At 34.9% G+C, this 17,122-nt stretch overlaps 1 protein-coding gene across 3 annotated transcripts in view; it reads left to right on the top strand.

Moving 5' to 3' along the window:
• Positions 1–17,122, top strand: part of DIAPH3 (diaphanous related formin 3) — a 475,864-nt gene that overhangs the window by 306,980 nt on the left and 151,762 nt on the right. For all 3 annotated transcript variants that reach the window (XM_040623366.1, XM_040623355.1, XM_040623377.1), the window contains one exon: positions 11,714–11,849. In XM_040623366.1, the coding sequence (XP_040479300.1) occupies positions 11,714–11,849 (136 nt within the window). The remainder of the gene's footprint in view (positions 1–11,713; positions 11,850–17,122) is intronic.

Here is a 17,122-nt window from a genome sequence, read left to right as displayed (position 1 = left end):
ACAGCTGTAGCATGTTCATGTTGGTCCTTCGAGTTTAAACTTAATTTTCACGTGTCTCGTTGGGCCCTGTGGCCTTGAAGCATATTGTTTGTCCTGGCCCCACTTTCCACTCATACTTATATTAGAGAATTTTGCTCAAAGTGCCTTTACTCATGCCTGAAATATGTGGTCTCCCTAACATTTTCATTTCTTATCTTGGTGATACTTTCCTTTTTCATCATTGAAAGTTCTTTTGCTATTCTTTCTTTTACGAGAATTATTAGCACAGTGCAACAACACTCTTAACTCCTTAAGCAAATTTCATCTGACACCTTGTTTATTTTGCTTAACAGTCTCATCTTAGAGAAATACTTCTGAATGTTTCCCCTCTTGGCTCTCCTTTGTTATTTGTTCCCTTATAGATAACATGTTTGAAAACAATTTTCCTACCAAATTATGCTTATTAAGAATATGTCATTTTTCTGTGTATTTGAATTATAATTGATACGCAGTATTACATTAGTTTCAGGCATACAACATAGTGATTCAGCGCCTCTATACATTATGCTATGCTCACCACAAGTGTAGCTACCATCTGCCATGACAATGACAACGTCATTGACTATATTCCCGATGCTGTATCTTTCATCCCCGTGACTCGCTCATTCCATAACTGGAAGACTGGTATCTCCTGCTCCCCTTCACCCATTTTTCCTGTCCTCCCAGCCCCCTCCCCTCTGACAGCCACCACTGTCTTCTCTTATTTAGGGATCTCTTTCTGTCAATTTTCTGTTTTAATTAGACATATGTAACCACTATGATGACCCTCTCAGTTAACGTCATATATTCCCATACAGAATTGGTATGATTACACTTAAGTCAGACTTTTTTGGTTCGGGTAGCTCTTTTTCTGAGCACATGAACATTTTCTGTAGAGATTGTAAAGTGCTGAAAAAGATCACAGGACATCCTTTTTTTTCATTTCTCAGACCCTGCGTATCTGGGCATCCCACTTTTAGGTTAGGATTTTGAGGGCGAGAAAAGCAATCCCTGCCTTAAAAGGGAATACTATTACAAACATAAAAGGGGTGGTAGCCTCTGTTAGGTTTTTTCTTTCTTTTTCAGGCTCTGGGTTTGAGTGTATGTGCCGAACTTTGCAGTTTTTCTTGTCCCTAAAGTCCAATCAGTTCCTGCCTAAACTTCCTTCCCCGCATACATACCTTCCATCTGAATTGTGTAATGAAAATCACAGAGGAAGAATTTATTCTTGTTTCTTCAAATCTTAAGTGATTTATGAACTTGGCCTACGGTAAGCCTCACCCTTGCTGCTTGTTTTTAAGAGTGGTATTTTGCCATCTGTCTAATTTTGGGGAAGATGGCAGTGGCTGAGAGTGTGGGCTCTGGCGCCAGAGCTTCCAGGGTGTTAGCACCATGGGCAAGTTGCTTAACCTTACTGAGCCTGTTTTCTGTTAATAACACCATGTGCTCCTGAGGGATGTTCCATATTGAAGATCAAAGGACATAATGTACATACACCCTCAAAACAAGTTAGCTATCTACAAAGAATAGAAATAATTTTCTCCTCTGCCATGTCATTATAATAGGATCAATATTTTAAGTATTGTGTCCCTTTTTTATTTTATGCTTCCGCATAGATACTTTGAACTAAATAGCTATTTTTCATCAATAGCTCCGTGTTTAGATTATTTCTACAATTTTGTTGAGGTTCTGTTTCATCCAGTTAAAGAGCCATCATTCATGCTACTTGAAGACTTTAAGTTAATTTTTGGTTCACACAATTGAAATACACTGTGTAGCGAACAAATATAAAATCAGTTGTAACTCATTTAATCTTGCCGCATGGGTTGATCAAATACAATTTAGTCTTCTGAATACTGAGACTAAAGTAGTGATTTGCCAAACAAAAATGAAGTCATCCAATGAGGGGATATTTTTAGTATGAAATTTTCTTGATAAAGAGGACAACCAGAACAAAACTGATTATTTAAATTACACAAATTTGATGCTTGTCAACTTTAAATGTTGTTTCTGAGGACCATTGTATGGACTAACTAGCTGACCAACAGGAATGCCGAAGCACAAGCTTTTCCTGTGTGCTCCCTAAATCTTGTAGATTGATTCATGATGTTATCAGAGCAATGAAGATCATGTAAAAGTCCCGTGGTTGGATGTTGAGCCCACTTGTGTAATTATTGTAGGAAATATCTTCTCTCCTTGCTTGTTTTGGTGAGTTTACAGCTTAAAAAATGTCTTTAGTGACAGGACTGCTATTCTGAGATCCTACTGGGAGGTGTAAAGCTCCAAACCTAGAATAAAACAAATATTTTAACTATAGGAGGTTTTATTATCCTTTAGTATTGAGTATTTAAGGAATTAGAGCTATTCCAGGTGCTGAATATTTTGGGTTTGCTACTTTGAAAGCAATTCTGGTAGGTTTTTCTAATCTTTATTTTTTAGGCTCTTCACAGTAAAAACACAGCTAGACTAATTGACTTAAATTTTCTCTTTACCGATAGGATTTGTTCTCACTATGCCTTACTCATTGGGGTTACAAGTGCACCTGACGGCGGGTTCTATATGATTAAATGACTGGCAATTTGTATTTCCCTTTTTAAAAATATTTTGTTTGTTCACTGAAATAATATTAGCAAGAGGTAAAGACTGAATTATTCTAATAAAATGATAAGGTCAACTGTTGATAGACAATGGAAAGAAAAGAAATAAACTAATACATAATAATAAGTATATTAACCCATGTAATTGAAAAGGCAACATTAAACTAAGAGACCACAAACAAAAATGAATAAAATGGCTTGCTCTTTGTACATCATATATACTGGTCCTCTACATTCTAAACGAGACAGAGTGCACGCACTGTTGACTTGAAGCTACTTTTAATGTTATATTTTAAACGTTAACAGGTTTACATGGAAGATCGTAGGCCTTTAGTTGGATGTTTTCCTTGAAGAGGTGGTTAGCAGTAGCTCAAAAACAGACAAAACTACACTATCACATCAAGCCTACTGTTAAGCACTACACTTCATGACTACCGTCTTGTGCCTAGCTGTGCCTTTAAGCCTCACAACTGCAGGATAAAGAGAGTATTTTTATACTACTATATCACTTCAGAGCACGAAGGAAGAAAACACACTTAATAGAAAATCAGGTTGTCTTTGGGAAACCATAACTGAGAGTATTTCATACTTTTTCTGTTACAGAAGTTGTAGAATAGGTTGAACTATCATCTCATTTATTTGAGAATTTTGCAAAATGTGTGAGAGAATTGCCAGCAAACTCATTGTGTATTTCTATAGGCTCAATAATGTTAAGTCCCTGATAGGCTTATAGGTAATTCGCTGTTTCATCTGAGACTAATTTCACCAAAAAAGCAACTTGAAGCTGAAATAGTTTAATCATCAGCGCCTGCACATTCTTGGGAGGGATATTCTCAAAGGATAGTTTCCCATTTTCATGAGTCTCATGGTCACGAAAAGTTCAACTAATACCACCTTATATTGAATGTTAAGATGATGAGTTGTTTGTGCCAGTATATAGTATATCATGCTCTCCTCTTCTCATTGTTAGCATTTCTTCATTGAATTTGGTAATACCAGAGAAATTAATTTAATTTTTACTGTCATGCTAGATTCCTCTCTAAATCATCTACTTATAACTGTTGCAAATAGGGATTTTTAAGAATAACTCATTTTCCACAAGGTAGTTATATTCCATTGTTTATTTTTTGCATGTGGGGGAAATTTTGTATTTAGTTACAAAAGAAAATCTTAATGGAAAATGGACAAATAGGTCACATATGTTTTACATTCTTAAACACTTTTGTGACTGGTATTCATTACAAGAAAAATTATTCTTTCATGTTCCAGTATAGGAATATGTATAGGAATACATATTTAAGATTTTCTTAGTTAAAATATTTTCCATTTCTTCCTGAAAATGTAGTCATCAGGAATTTCTAGAAAGCAGTCATTTAGTATATTTGGACGTTGAGTCTTCTCAAAATTAAGTAAATTGCTAAAAAAGCATTTAATGGGAATGTGTTGGACTCTTGCATGGTTGTTTACTCTGAGAAAATTAGCCTGTGTTTTCATAGTACCTGATATCCATCCCTCTGGAAAGCATGCAGATTTAAATTCAGTTTGTCTAATCTTACTTTAGGGATCCGAGATAAAAATTAAATACTTAAGCAAAAGGAAAAAATTTTTGAGTTTAGTGAAAACTGAAGAGATCCCTGATTTGCATAGTTTAAATATTCATTAATGTTGAAAGAACTATAACTCTGAACAAGAATACGTTTATAAACTTTTCAAAGGTTTTTTCATATAAGAAGCTCTCCAGTAGTTTTCAAAGTTACAAAAATATATACAATATTATCATATGTTGGAAATGTTGAGTTGGGTAGACAAATTATTTAAATGGGCCAAGAGTTAGAAACAGAGATGAGGTATGATCCAAAAGTCGGGGTCTGTGGAAATCCACTTGTGTTTTATTTTTATTTTTTTTTAAAGATTTCATTTATTTATTTGACAGAGAGACAGCCAGCGAGAGAGGGACCACAAGCAGGGGGAGTGGGAGAGGAAGAAGCAGGCTCCCAGCAGAGGAGCCCAATGCGGGGCTCGATCCCAGAACGCCGGGATCACGCCCTGAGCCGAAGGCAGACGCTCAATGACTGAGCCACTCAGGCGCCCCTCCGCTTGTGTTTTATAATCTCATTTTCATATTACAGTTTTTCTCTTATAAAATAAGACTAATATATTTGACAAGAGAAGGTATATTTGGAATATAGACTGTTAAGCTTTTTTGGAAGGAGGCAATATGCACATTGATTTTTTAAATTTTGCTTTTGAGGGAAAAAATCTGAATTGTGTCATTGGACAAATTCTTAAGTTAATTTATCAAGTATGTCTAATTTCAAAAGCAAGCAATACTTTGGGAGGAAATAGTTTAGAAAAGTAAACTCTTCAGAATAAAATCTCAAAGTATATTAGATTTAGAAGTATTAAAAAATGTATCTATATAAGAAAATATAAATATATAAATTGTTAGTGGTAAATAGCTACACTTGAGATCAAGAATATCCATATTTAATTCACCTCTGTACCTTCCCCACAAAGTAATCCAGCTGTATTAGATGTATGCTTTGGAGAAATCTCATATCAAGTCAGTGTACGGTCATATCCCAACAACTCTGAATGGAAAACATTTGTATTCTCATAGGGACTATGAAAATTGACACTCCCCCGTATGCTTGATTGAAGTATGTCTAATGGATGCAAGCTAGAGAGTGGCTCTTGCTTGAATTGTTGCTGGATAAATAATTATGTGGGGCATTTCACTAATGATATAGTAATGGAAATAATATAAATTAGTAATATTACTAGTATTATTAATAACTGCTGCATTTATATAAGTTTTACTGTGTGCCAGGCACTTAATTCTTACAGTATCTCCATAAAGTAGGTGTTATTTTGCCCATTTTACTAAAGAGGAAACTAAGACACAAGACTTTAGATTTCCTCCTCCTAACCATGTTACTGCCTTTCTAAGAAGCAATAATGAACAGATTTTTAAAAATTATTTCTGAAAGTAGTTAAATGTCATACTTACTGTCTTTTTGATGATATTCTTGATTGTCCAGTCAACAAACTTATTTGAGTGACTACCCAGGACCTTATATGGCGTGTGTGTGTGTGTTTGTGTGTGTGTGTGTAAATTGTTCACCTTTGGGTCCTAAAACACACATGCATAAGTTACCCAGAAATATATATAGTGTATAAGAATTGCCACATTATACAAAAGTATTTAAGAAATGAAGAGCTATGTGTTGGTCAGCCTTCTATAAGAACCTACTTGTGAGAATTTTATCACAATATAATAAAGACTCAAAGATCAGTCCCACCACAGTACAACAAATTATTTTAAAACATGGCTGTCTTGTGAGAAAGTTGGGGAAATCTTCAAGGGCAAAGGGTTGTTTTTCATGAACATCTCTCTTTAAAGGATCTCCCAAAGCAGGGATTGGCTAACAGTCTAATGGGCCAGATAGTAAGTACTTGCAAACCAGATGTTAACAACTACTCAGCTCTGCAGTTGCCATGTAAAAGCAGTCATAGGTGGTATGTAAATGAAGTGGTGTGGCTGTGTCCAATATAGCTGTTTATAAAAACTGCCGGCCAAGCCACGAATGAAAGTAGTTTGCTGACCCCTACTCTAAAGGATGTATTTAAAGAAGCAACATTTTTTTTTCTTCAGAAAGAAAGAATTGAGAGACAAGAAGGCATACCTACTAAGAAACTAAATATAAAGATAGTATAAAATAAAACCATGTCTAACTTGTTTCCTAGAAAAGGAGGTACATAGCTTAACTCCTAGACAGTAATTGTGAAGTAAATCCACTTGGAGCCTGCTTCTTCCTCTTCCTGGGTGGCTCAGTCATTAACCGTCTGCCTTCGGCGTGATCCTGGCGTTATGGGATCGAGCCCCACATCAGGCTCCTCCGCTGGGAGCCTGCTTCTTCCTCTCCCACTCCCCCTGCTTGTGTTCCCTCTCTCGCTGGCTGTCTCTCTGTCAAATAAATAAATAAAATCTTAAAAAAAAAAAAAAAAAGAGTGAAGACAATTCTAAAGAAGAAAAATCAGGCATGAGCTATAATACTTAGGACAGAGTGTTACTGATGCAAACAGGGATATATTGGACCAGATGGACTGAAACAGCCCCCAACAACAACATATATAGCCGCTTCAAACCCAGAAGAGATGGCTTTGCCAATCAGTAGGCAAAGGGTGGGTTAGTTGTCAAAAGTTATGGTTCAACTCTTCTTTTATAGAAAAAAGTAAATATCCCCACCTTGCACCAGTCAAAAACTTTGATTCTAGATAAAGTAGGTATTCTAGGTAAAATGTGAATAGCATCATTAAAACTTTAAGAAGAATGTGTAGAAGAATCTCTTTGTCTTTGAAGTAGGGAAGGATTTCTTAAGTTATAAAAGGTGCTAGCAGTAAGAGAAAAGATATTTTTGACTACATTTAAGAGCTTCTGTTTATTGAAAGACTACGTAAGTAAACGAAGTATGACAGTTAAAATCCAAAATCTATTTATAAAATAAACTGACAAAAGATTACTATCCAGAATATTTAAAGAACTGCAAATTAGGAGAATGATAACCTAATGGAAAAGTGGGCAAAAGATACATTGGGCATTACACAGAGTAGGAAATACAATGTTTTATAAACATGTGCGAAGCAACTTGAACTAATTAGTAACCATAGAAATGCAAGTTAAAAGCACCACGTGATACCATTATAAGCTTGCCAAATAGAACACTGATGATAACAATTTGGTTAGGATGTAGGCTGTGATAATGCACTGATGGTAGCTGTATCTTTGGCACAACCACTTAGGAAAAAATTTGACACCATCTAGTAAGATTGAAGAGGAACCTCTCCTTTTATTCATCACCCAACTCCACTCCTACCCAAGAGAGCAGTGGCTTTCAAACTATTTTGGTCATAACCCACACGGTCAGATAATATTTTACAAGGGGACCCAGCACTTCTTAGAACAAAAACAAAAGTATCAACAAAGAATGCTTATCCTTACTGCTTGTGTTACATTCTAAAATGTTCTGTTCTCTTTCACTTAAAGAAACTGTCAACAATTTCTAAACAGATTTAAGAACCAACTAATGGGATCTACCATTCAAAAACTCTTACACATAGGTACAGGGAGACATGTGCAAAAATGTTGGTATCTGCATTGTTCATCATAGCCAAAAATCCAATGCAGTTCAAATCCCAGATAGGTGAGTAAATAATAAAATGACTTAGTATTATAAGCAGTGAAAATGAGGTGCTATTTATACATAAAAATGTGAATGAGTCTTAGAAATATAATGTTGAGTGGAAAAAGCAAGTCACAGAAGTTAATAATAAAAATGAAATTTTTTTAGAAAACTGAAAGATACTGTTTGGAGAATAGCCACAATTTATGGAAGATTACATTATGCCAGACTCTTCTAAATTCCACACACGCGTGCACACGCACACACACGTGCATGTGCTTATTGAAATTCACTGGCTTTGGGACAAAATGTATGATGCTATAATATATATTTAAACTCGTGGCAAAGTTCTCATATTATGCAGAAAACAAATTATAAGTGGGAAATAATTGTGAGCTCGTTTTCATTCAGAATACACACGAATGTGCAAATACTTGACGTATCTGTATTTGTGTGTACACTTATTTATCAGCATACCTATGTATTTTTATAGAGCTATTTTAGAGTCTGCTGTTACCATAAAATGCATGTGAGCCTTAGGAGCTCAGGTAAATGATTGATTATGACTTCAAAACGAACAGTCAAAATGTGACTGAAGTTTTAAAACCATCTGTGGTCATTGCCCACAGATCTTTCAGACAGGAGCATGTGCCAGGCTATCTCGGGAACATTCTGCAGCAAGCACCCAGAGAAATTTTCTTGGCATTGCATAGCTGTAAGTAGTTGGTGGCAGTGCAATTTATTTGCCAATTGACTAAGTAGAAAACCAGGTCAAGAATAAGGTAAACATAGCATAATGTATATAAACTTCTCAAATTGCTGAGTTGTACACCTGAAACTAATGTAACAGTTTGTGTGAACTATACTAAAAATAAAAAATTAAAATAAGAGGATTAAAAAATCAATGTCTTATACCTATCTTTATGTACAGTTCATCTTTGACTTTTCTTTCTAGCGTTGAATTTAGAATTGAAGTAACTAAGAGGCAATTGTATCTAGAATAATGTGGTTCTCTAACTGTTCATCTTTTCTGTTTTCGGCTATTTTTGCTTCTCAACATTTAGAATAAAAGAAAATTCACAATTACTGTTTGAACTGGGATATTAGTTTCAGACTAAATACCTATTTCTATGCTGTCTGTTGATGTTTTTCCAGCTAAAATTCTTCTGGTAGTTATGTCAGAATAAGATATGTTTTAAATGAGATTGGCTTTTAAATGAAAATCAATAGTGCATTTTCCATAAAACAAAATAGCTTTAAGAACTACTTCAGACCTTATTCCTAAAATGTAAACATTATTTTTATAGGTCCTAGGAAGTAATTTTGACTTTTTATTGCCCAATGGAATACTAAAAGGGTGTGGCAGTTATGTCTGGTAATAGGTTGTCTATTAAATGTTCTCATTGAAATGCATCCAGTCATTAAGGTAGAAAATTTACATCAGAAAATTCTGTACTTTAATAAGTTTCATAAATAAGCTACCTTATATATATATTTTTATTTATTGTAGGTTCCTCTTACTCATTTCCCTCAAGCAAGAAATATAGTTTTGATTTCTGAATAGGTGCCCATCTTTCTCTACCACAATCCAGTCTTCCCCGTCTCCCTTACCTATGCACACATGGGTACCCCATGTGCGTGTGCGTGCTTGTCTTTGAAACCACACTTGTTTTCGACTATTGTGCTGCCTTTCGCTACCTTTCTTATGTTGATTTTTATAGCAGCCATTGTCTTAGAGTTGGTGCTTAATATACGCTCCCGTAAGTCTGAAGCAGCGTGCCGGAAAGAACATAACCACAGGCAGCCTTCCCGTCCTGCCTCTGCCTCTTTCTGTATTTGTTACAATGAGCAAACTATTGAACCATACTGTGCCAAATGGAGAATGCAGAATCCATTTTGAAGATTGGAGGGATTGCATGGGAAAGCACCTATTGCTGTAGCTGGCATTGCGTAGCTTAGCAGTAAGAGTGTTAATCTATGTCATGAACTGTGAGGAGTAGGAGAATTTAGCTTGTTAGCCTGCTATTGTTTCGTGGATGTTGGCAGAAGACACAAGACTGTGGAGTCAAAGAATTTATTACAGCAATAGCACTAGCCAGAGTCAACAGTCGTGTAGATTCCTGAGTCTACATTCCCACAGGGCGATGTGAAGAAGGCCAGATTTAATAGCTACATGCACAGTGGTTTGTATTACTGGACTGAAATTGTGAACCTAGGGAACCCAATCTTTTTAAGAGTATTAAGAGCATTACTGCCCGACCTTTGCCCCAGTTTACATACTGGTCGGTGAACAAATCCATTTACTTAAGAGGGAGACCCTACCTCTATCTTCCAAAACTGTTCATAATAAAAATATCTTTGAAAAGATCGTTTGGAATGAAGGGACTTGATTAGCACTTGTACCTTAGAGTGCTTGGTCTTCCACTCTCTTGCTGGGAAATCTCCAGTGGTTTTCCAGTTCCCCTGAAAGAAAATCCCACCTCTTTATCTTGGCTAGAAGACCCTAAGTGATCAGTCTTCAGTGCATCTCCTGACCTCCTCTTCTACCATCACCCTGGCCTCTCTCTCTCTCTCAAACCCACCAACAGCCTTTGCATTTGTTCTTTCCCCAGATTATCCCTAGTTAGCTGTTTGACATTGCAGATTCAGTGTGAACCAATCAGTGAGTGAGACCTTATCTGACCGCCTCCAATATAAAGTAACTCGCCATTCTGTCACATCACTTGTTTTTTTCATGGTACGATATTTATCAAACTCATTTTATTTATTGTCTGTCTTTGACCCCTGGCTGACCCTATCACACGGAATATAAACTTGTTTTAGAACTATGGTTACATCTATGCATATGTAATTCCTATACACACAGACATACATATGTCAATTGGTATTAGCATAATAGCACTTACTGGTCGGTGTCTCAGTATTTCTTGCATGAAGGGATGGGTGGATGAATTAATATGGCCTCTACTCTAGGCTTTTTTGTTCCTCCTTTTTTCCCCATGTACTTTTCATCATTTTGTGAATAATATTAGATTTTGCTATTTGATTCCTAATGAAGACCATGCACTCTCTCTAGGGTTAACAAAAACAAGACTATGGCAGTAGAGAAATGATAGTTTCCCCCCAAAATAACCTAAGCCACCTACTTGTTAAAGTTTAGTTATGCACTTTTCTATTTAATGCTATTAGTGATAAACAAACAATTCAATAGTCTGTTTGCATCCCTTGGTACTGAGAATCACAATAGGAGATTGTATTATGTGCTATGCTGTTTGTTGGCACATAGAGAAATCCTTGTTTACCTATTCACACTAATGCCATGTGAGAGGTATTTCTTGATTTGTACAAAACTTAGAAAATAAGGAATTAAATCAACTATCTATTTGGGACCCTGTAGGTTTTGAAGAGAAGTCAGAAGTCTAGCTTTGAAATGCTGAATATTCTTCTAGTCACCCTATGACACTTGTCTTCATGTGAGAGAAATTGTTAAATGATGGACTGTAATATGAAACAGTCATTGCAAAATTTCAGCTCTTTTCTATCATTTCTTCGACTACTTTTCTGGCACTCAGTAGTTTACCTAGCAGAGGATGTATGGAAGGCTCTAATACATTTGCTAGACCCTCTTTTGGAAATACATATAGGGAAACAGTTTGATTTGTAAATTAAATGCTTTTTTATTTTTAGTTTCTGTCTCCCTTAGTTGATTCCACTAAGATGCAGGTGCTTCAAACATAAGTTGTATTTATAGATCCATATTTAACAAGGGTTCCTGTGCTAATCTTTTAAAAGACTGTGTTACTAATATTAGAAGTAGCCATTATCTAAAAGATATTTAATCACAGTTTTACAGATTAATTTTTGTGGAGTTGCTATGGTTAAAATTGATCGTTTTCCAAAATTTGTTTGTAACAGCAAGCAAGAAAGGAGAACATCAAAAAAAGAGAAGCAGAGGAAAGGGAAAAACGTGCCCAAATAGCCAAAGAATTGGCAGAGAAAGAAAGACTTGAACGCCAACAAAAGAAAAAGCGCTTATTAGAAATGAAGACTGGTGAGTACTGTCAGATTTGCTATTTGTACTGGTTGTTAGCAGTTTAATGAACTTCTGTGAAAAAAGATACGATCACCTATTTGTATAGTTAAACTGTAGAGCACTTTTTTTTTTTTTTTTTTTTTAAGGCTCTCACCCTTTAGTTTACTAATAAGTAGTGCTTTTATTCTAACTGGTCATTGGTTGTATGTGATACCGGTCCCCTGGGTCTATCCTTGTAGTCCCAGTATATTTGCACTATTTTGACTGCTACTTCAATAACCAATCTGTAATAGTTTATGTCTATCAATAAATTAACAACTATAGAAAACTGGGAAATTCTACTGGACAAGTAATTTGTTTTTTTCAACAAAATATTCTAAGGGAGGGAAAAAGTGATGGAGGGGAAACATGTAGATTAAAAGAGTCTTAAGAGACTTATCAACCAATTGCAGTAAATGGAACTTACGTATATTCTAACCCAAATGAGTGTCAACAAAGGCAGTCTGAAAAATTTGAATGCTTTTTTTTCCCCGGTAGACATGACAATGTTGTCGTGAATATATTATAAAATATCTTTTAGAGACTTACCCTGAAATTTTACAGACAAAAATATGTCTGGGACTTCAATCAAAATAGTCTAGCATGACCAGGGAAATAGGGGGGTGTGTTGATGAAACAAGATTGGCTGTAAATAATAATTGCTAAACTTGGGTGATGGGTGCTTGGAGGGAAGGGTGTGTTCACTATACCATTTTTTCTACTTCTATATATTTTGAAATTTTCTTTAATAAGCTCTTAGAAAAAAATTTAAAAGAAAAAGAAAAATTACAGTTTTACAGAAATGTATAGGTATATATTTCAAAGCTAAAAGATACCACTAACTTAGAAGCAAAGGGATTAAGTAAATCATAGTTACATTTCACTCCCCTCAAAATTCTGGCTCTTCCACCTCTAACCCACTAAGGATTGCAGAAGGCTTTAATTAAAATCCATCAACTTCACTGCTAAATTACCATAGTTTACAACTTAGGGCTGCAAATTCACCTAAAGTTTCCCCAGGGTAGACAGAGATGCCTTCTTTGCCTTTCTTACTTTCACTTTTACAGACATATTTTATCTTTAATAAAGCAAACTGAGTACCTTAATGTATCACACGTTTCTTCCAGGAGAAAAAAATAATCATCTAAGGACAGTTTCTTGTTTAGAAGAGTACACTTGAAATTCAGGAAGTGTTCTCAAAAATATCTTAAAAGTGTTAACTAAAATGGAGATCAGAAAGGTTTAACATTGATTTTAATGTTTCTGGAAATCATTTGAAAGTAATTGCTGCTTAATTTACCAACATTCTTGTATTTGAACATTAGTTCATTTAGTATTGGCCAAAGTGTCATCTGTGTGAGTTATTGATAGCAAGCATATGGGCTGTTTTGTTTGTAGTTTTTGCTCAGACCCTCTGGTCTGTCATAGAGAGCCTCTGAGCAGTTCTGTTCTGTCAACCTGGAATTTAAAACCTGATAGGGAACAAAAATTTTAACAAAATGTTAGATCCAGGGTAATCTCAATAATGTTTTCATTTAAATTTTCCTTTTTCCTGAAGGCATTTTATTTTTAGGAATAACTAAGTTCATTTTATTTTTTGCAATTTAAAAGTAATACGTTTGTGTTACAGAAAACACCTAAAAAGTAGTTGATCAAAAGACCATTACTCAGGGGCGCCTGGGCGGCGCAGTCCTTAAGCGTCTGCCTTCGGCTCAGGGCATGATCCCAGCGTTCTGGGATTGAGCCCCACATCAGGCTCCTCCGCTGGGAGCCTGCTTCTTCCTCTCCCACTCCCCCTGCTTGTGTTCCCTCTCTCATTGGCCGTCTCTCTATGTCAAATAAATAAATAAAATCTTAAAAAAAAAAAAAAAAACATTACCCATAATCCTCCTATCCAAAAAGATCTCTTTTACTATTTTGGCACATCTTTCACTTTGAAAATTTTCTACTTTTTAATAATAGCCTTATGACGGTAGTGAATGTGCTGTTCAGTATCTCGCTAAACTTTCTGAATGTTTCTTGTTATTCTTGTGATTCTTAATTTGCAAATTGCAATATCTGTATCATTGCATTCACTGGATATATCTAATTTAATTTGCACTAGTCATAATGAGGTCATAGAACAATAGTTATTTCCATCTTTTCAATGTGATACATTCGTGCATAAATAGTTGACAAATATTTGTAATTAGGATATGGACTAGAAAAGGATAGTTTTAAGACTTTTTGATGCATATTGCCAAATTGATTTCCAAAAATATTGTTCTAATTTCACCAACTTTTAGTATTAGTTTATGAACATGCTTTGTTTGGATATTCTCATTTTTAAAGATTTTTGTTAATAAAGTAGAAAGTTCTTTTTTGTCTTAATTTGCCTTTCTTTGAGTACTAATGAAGTTGGACATTTTTTTCAAGTATTTATTAGTCCATTTGTATTTCCTTCTTTGTGAATTGTCTTAGTCTTTTCCTTATTGATTTTTATACATGTTAACTCATTGAGCACCAATATTTACCTTTTAAATATGTTTTCTCACCTTGGCTATCTATTTTTATATCTTGATATATAAAAATGTTTTATAATTTTTGCTTTTGTGATTTTTCTCATCTTTAATTTAGAAAGTCATCTTTACAGCAATCTTATATCCATCTCAATCTTTTTCTAGCTTTAGTTATTCGTAAAACTATTCTCCACTTAATTGTAATTCTTATTCATATAGTAGGGTGTATTTCTGAAATTTACTAAAACTGTTCTAATACTTACCTATCAGTTATGGTTAATAATTGGTTTATATTGGTTTCACGTGGGTAATTTTATATTGAGAATGTTCTCTTTTTCTTCCAGTATCGTTAACATACAGTGTAATATTAGTTTCAGGTGTACAATATAGTGATTCAGCACTTCCATACAACACCCAGTGCTCATCATGACAAGTGCCCTCCTTAATCCCCATCACCTATTTCACCCCCCACCCACCTCCCCTCTGGTAACCATCAATTTGTTCTCTATAGTTAAGAGTCTGTTCCTTGGTTTGCCTCGCCCTCTATCTCTCTCTCTCTCTCTCTCTCTCTCTTTTCTTTGCTCATTCTGTTGTTGTTGTTGTTGTTTCTTATATTCCACATATTAGTGAAATCATATATTTGCCTTTCCCTGACTAATTTTGCTTAGCGTTACACTCTATAGCTCCATCCACGTCATTGCGTATGGCAAGATTTTATGCCTAATATTCCATTGTGTGTGTGTGTGTGTGTGTGTGTGTGTGTGTGTGTATATCACCTCTCTATCTATCTATATCACCTCTTCTTTTTCCACTCATCTATTGATGGACCCTTGAGCCACTTCCATAGTTTGGCTATTGTAAATGTGCTGCAGTAAACATAGGTGCGTATGTATCCTTTTGAATTAGTGTTTTTTGTAGTTTTTGGATAATTACCCAGTAGTGCGATTACTGGATCAGATCATAGGGTAGTTCTATTTTTAACTTTTTGAGGAACCTCCATCCTGTTTTCTACAGAAGTACAGCAGTTTGCATTCCCAAGAGGACTGTACTTTTCTATTCTTAATTGTTAAAGTAGATATGAATTTTTTTAAATAAAGGTTTCTCTTGCATCTTTTGTGAATCATAGAACTTATCTTATTTGACCTGTTGAATTACCTTATAAAACTTCATACTGTATCTTCCCAAACATGCTCTGGGTCTCAAATAAGTGTAGAGTTCTCACTTGGTAAAAGTTCCCCCCAAAACCTTAATATGCTAAGGTCCTTATGTGCCAGACATTTTGACATTTCCCAGGAGAGTGTTCTTCAAAGGATAATCAGGGTAACATTAATTTATATAGATGATATTAAATAAATACTTTAAGACAATATATCTTTAGATACTCTATATTATGTATGAATATTTTAATAGATTTAATCAGAAAGTCATTTAATAGGAAAGAGCTATCATGTAGAAAGCTACTTTGGAAAACATTTGAAAATTTTGGAAATCAACTTTGAGTTTCTATTTTTCCTGTAGCCTATGGGGTTTTAAAGAATCTAGGGATATATCCCAAATTTCAGAGCACCTAAATATATAGTATCCTCACCAAAGTGAAACACCTCTTCTAAAACCCTAAATAGTTGATGGTTATTCCAAATGGTCTTTGGTTTGCCTTTAAACCTAAGAAGGTTGCTAAAACAGAAGAGCAAAGTAGTCAATCTCTTACTAGAGCTGCTATAGCCAAGTTAGTCATTTGTGTATCAAATATATTATTTGTTGATAACTTTTTTACATCTAAAAATAGTACACATATGCAATCACCTTTTCCTTTCAATATTAGATGTAGAATATGCTTTTTTGTCAAATCATGATTTTTGTAACATTTGGAGGCCTTATGAAGTAGAAGTCAATAAAGTAGGTTGTCTAACAATTACTGAAAATAATCTTATGCAAAATATCAGTTTTTGACACTTAACAGATACACTGGATTCTATGCATTTCCTGTACTTGACAAATTCTGTCTTTAACTGAAACGTTGTATCGCTGAAAAATATAAGTGCTATGGTTTTCCTCTTCATTAGTATGGAAAAGAAATCTAATAGGTCACTCTAGTTTTATTTAATAGAAATAGTTTTTGTATTTACATGCTGGGATTACACTGATAAATAAGGATAAAGTCCCCGATGGAATGAAGTTTGTAATTCTAACTAGTCAACCAGACAACCACATGTAAAAGATAATTTCAGATTATAAACAGTTATCTGAGCTAAAACAAAGGCAGCGCAACAAGATAAGGATGCTGACATGGTGGGTGGCTGAGACAAATTTGGTCTTAGAGAACTAAGAATACTAATGTATATGGAATGTACTAATTTAAAATATTGGTTCTAAAACTCCTTAGAAATGGATAGGAGAAATAACCAGGTTCATGTTCATATCCTATACTATAAATGCTAATAGAGTTTATTTTTTAAATATTGTGAGTAGAACTCTGTATTATTTTTCCTTGTGAGTGTTCTATTTTAGTACAGAGCGTAGTACGGCTTCAGTCTTTGTGGAAGTTGTCAGCCTGGCTTTCCTAATCTTAAAAAAAAAATGTAGAAGGGTGAACTGTTGAGTTTACGTTAGCGCTTTGTCACCTCTCTAGACCAGGAACTTTTGTTCTTATTTTCGTATGTAGGGCACGCAGCCCTGAATGAGAGAGAGAGAGAGAGAAAAATGCTCACATAAACCCACAGGGAGCTTCCTTCTATATATTTTCATGACTTTAGC

The sequence above is a fragment of the Ursus maritimus genome, unplaced genomic scaffold (genome assembly GCF_017311325.1).
Source record: "Ursus maritimus isolate PB19 unplaced genomic scaffold, ASM1731132v1 scaffold_10, whole genome shotgun sequence".
NCBI classification, from domain to species: Eukaryota; Metazoa; Chordata; class Mammalia; order Carnivora; family Ursidae; genus Ursus; species Ursus maritimus.
This window is presented reverse-complemented; position numbering and strand designations above follow the sequence as displayed.